General features: G+C 41.4%; 1 protein-coding gene across 1 annotated transcript in view; it reads right to left on the bottom strand.

The window, feature by feature from the left end:
* Positions 1-2,556, bottom strand: part of LOC107101175 (neurofascin-like) — a 129,125-nt gene that overhangs the window by 53,432 nt on the left and 73,137 nt on the right. Inside the window, exons 19-23 of the mRNA XM_015399976.1 lie at positions 2,122-2,319; positions 1,810-1,880; positions 586-808; positions 384-499; positions 56-284 (exon numbers count right to left, since the gene is read on the bottom strand). Of these exons, the coding sequence (XP_015255462.1) occupies positions 56-284; positions 384-499; positions 586-808; positions 1,810-1,880; positions 2,122-2,319 (837 nt within the window). The remainder of the gene's footprint in view (positions 1-55; positions 285-383; positions 500-585; positions 809-1,809; positions 1,881-2,121; positions 2,320-2,556) is intronic.

Raw genomic sequence — 2,556 nt, 5'->3', positions numbered from 1 at the left:
TGTTTATTCTAACTCATGGTTTAGAGTGAACTCGCCCTCATGGTTTATGTGGATTGATGCTTTGTGTCCTCACCGTCCTCCTTGGTGCTGAATTCCACTCTGTTACTGGGGTTACTCTCAAAGCCATTGTTCGCCACCACCATGAACATGCTATAATTGGAGTAGGGCACCAAGTCTTTAAGAATGCCAGATGGTTCCGGCACAGTGGTGTAGAAACCAGTGGTCTTCTTCTCCTTCCTCACCCCCAGCTCTTTGATTTGACTGGAGTCACGGGAGTAGTATAGCTGGGAGTTACAGGGAGAGGCAAAAAGAGGACATGATGGAAAGTGATGAGTGGGCTACGATGGAGACAGATCTCAGTGCAAAACCTTCCTCCTTCTTACTCGATACTCCTTGAACTCCCCCTGGATAGTGCTGAGATCCACAGGCTTCCAGTGGACATTGGCTGTGGTGCTGCCAACCTTTGACACCCGCAGCTCAGTGGGGGCCTCAGTGGGCTCTGAGAGCAGATCAAACAGCTCATGTTTACTCTTTCCTTGTTACTCAGGAAAATCTACGTTGGCTGAAATTCTCATGCATACTCACTGTCCTCTCCGGAAAATCCGACGACAATATTTGACTCGGGTCCTGAACCAAAATCATTCCTTGCCTGGATTTTGATCTCGTAAGGCACATATGTTTCAGTGGGATGGACGGTATATTTGGTGTGGAATGTGGTCACATTGCTCCACTCCTCCCCAGAATCTTTTCGTCTCCACCACACGCTGTACTGCAAGTTTGGGCCGTTTCTCTGCATATCCTGCAGCGGCTGAAGAGACACAACAAACATTCCAGGTTAATCTGCCAGACGGAGGTGTAGATTAGGATTATAATTCTACCCTGACACTTGTTCGCTTTGGTTGGATTGTAGAGGAAACAGCAGAACTGAAAACATCTGAAAACAGAGCGGTCTGGAACGCCTGTCTAACATCTATCAGCAGTTCAAAGTTTGATGTTTGCGAACATGTTGGTGTTGCAAAGAAACTTAAATAGAATAAATCATTAGAGCAAGTATGTTTTTAAAGTATTTTTACTTTACTTGAGTAATTTTTCAGGGGGTGCTTCCTGGAAATGGAGGGGCCCTCCTTGAGGCCAAGTTGTTCAGAGTCTCAGATCAGAGTTCTAGTTTCTAATAGATTCAACCTTTAACCGCTTTTCTATAGAGAAACAAAGAGGAGAATCAAGACTCTCCTCATTTCTTTTTGGTTTGTTTTTACATAACAAAAAATCAAATATCTGTCCTTATTTTTTGTGTTATTTCTATGCAGAAGTTCTTTCCAGGTGATATAGGATCTATAATAGGTGGTTCTACGTACCAATACATTAGGTGCTTTCTGAAAGTTACAGGTTGTTTGAAATTACTCTGAAAATTAGACAGAAATGTTCTGATTTTGAAAATTTTATCTGTACTTAATACCTAAGTACTCTCAAAAGTGAGTACTTCAATACTTTAACATCAGTAATCAATACTTTTACTTTAATATTATCATTATGATTATTATTATTATAATTACTTTATTTATTCTATTTTACTTTACCGATACTTTTAGGACTTTGTGCATCACTTGGTGTTTCCTTCATTCTCTGCAGTAAAGTGCTGATCAGGATTTTATTGTTTTTTTAATTCTTTCTGTAATGAATTACTGTTTGAATATATTACAGTTAAAAAAGCTAAAGAGGAAAACCTGATCTCCATTTTGATCTCTTGTCAGTCCCACTGAATGCGGAGTGTGATGATGGTTTCTGTTACCTTTGCAGCAGCCATCTTACCTCCCACGTGATCTCCATATTGTCCTTTTTTGAGCCCCATCCACGTAGATCTCTGGGAATGACATCTGGGGCTGGATGTAAAAAAAAATGGAAAGATTTACAGCGAGAAAGAAAGCAGGGAAGGATTAAAAGTTATACTTTAAATTAGATCAGTTATTCTGCTTAAAGTCTTTCACTTTAAACAGATTGAGCTACAAATCGCTAATAAACATCATGAACATGGGGACGTCTGCTAAAGATCTATAAATTCATTCATTCAACAGGTTACTGTCTGGTTTTATTGGGATTTGAGCAAAGTGTGATGTCACTCACGAGCCCCACTGGTTTTGTATCGAGGCGAGGGCCGGCTTGGAGGACTCCGACCCACGGAGTTAATGGCGATGACCCTGAACTGGTAGTTGATGTTGGGGGCGAGCTGCAGGATGACGGAGTTGAGGTCTCCTGGGAAAGAGGAGAGGTTCTGCCATCTGCCTGCTTCCCAGCGATCCTCCTCAAACTGGACCAAGAACTCTGCAGAAACCACAACCAGCTTCAGAAGAACGGATCAAACCAGGGAGAGGTACCGGGTCACCAGGGTACCACGGACTTAACAGAACCAGGATGTTAATTTTTAGTTTAAAAAATATTGTTTATACATTTTGACATGACCAAAAAGTCTGTCTACTTTTAAGGCTAGGCTTAAAACTTTCCTTTTTGATAAAGCTTCTAGTTAGAGTGGCTCAGGTTATCCTGAGCTATCTCTATAGT

The sequence above is a fragment of the Cyprinodon variegatus genome, unplaced genomic scaffold (assembly GCF_000732505.1).
Source record: "Cyprinodon variegatus isolate N-32 unplaced genomic scaffold, C_variegatus-1.0 Scaffold1063, whole genome shotgun sequence".
NCBI classification, from domain to species: domain Eukaryota; kingdom Metazoa; phylum Chordata; class Actinopteri; order Cyprinodontiformes; family Cyprinodontidae; genus Cyprinodon; species Cyprinodon variegatus.
This window is presented reverse-complemented; position numbering and strand designations above follow the sequence as displayed.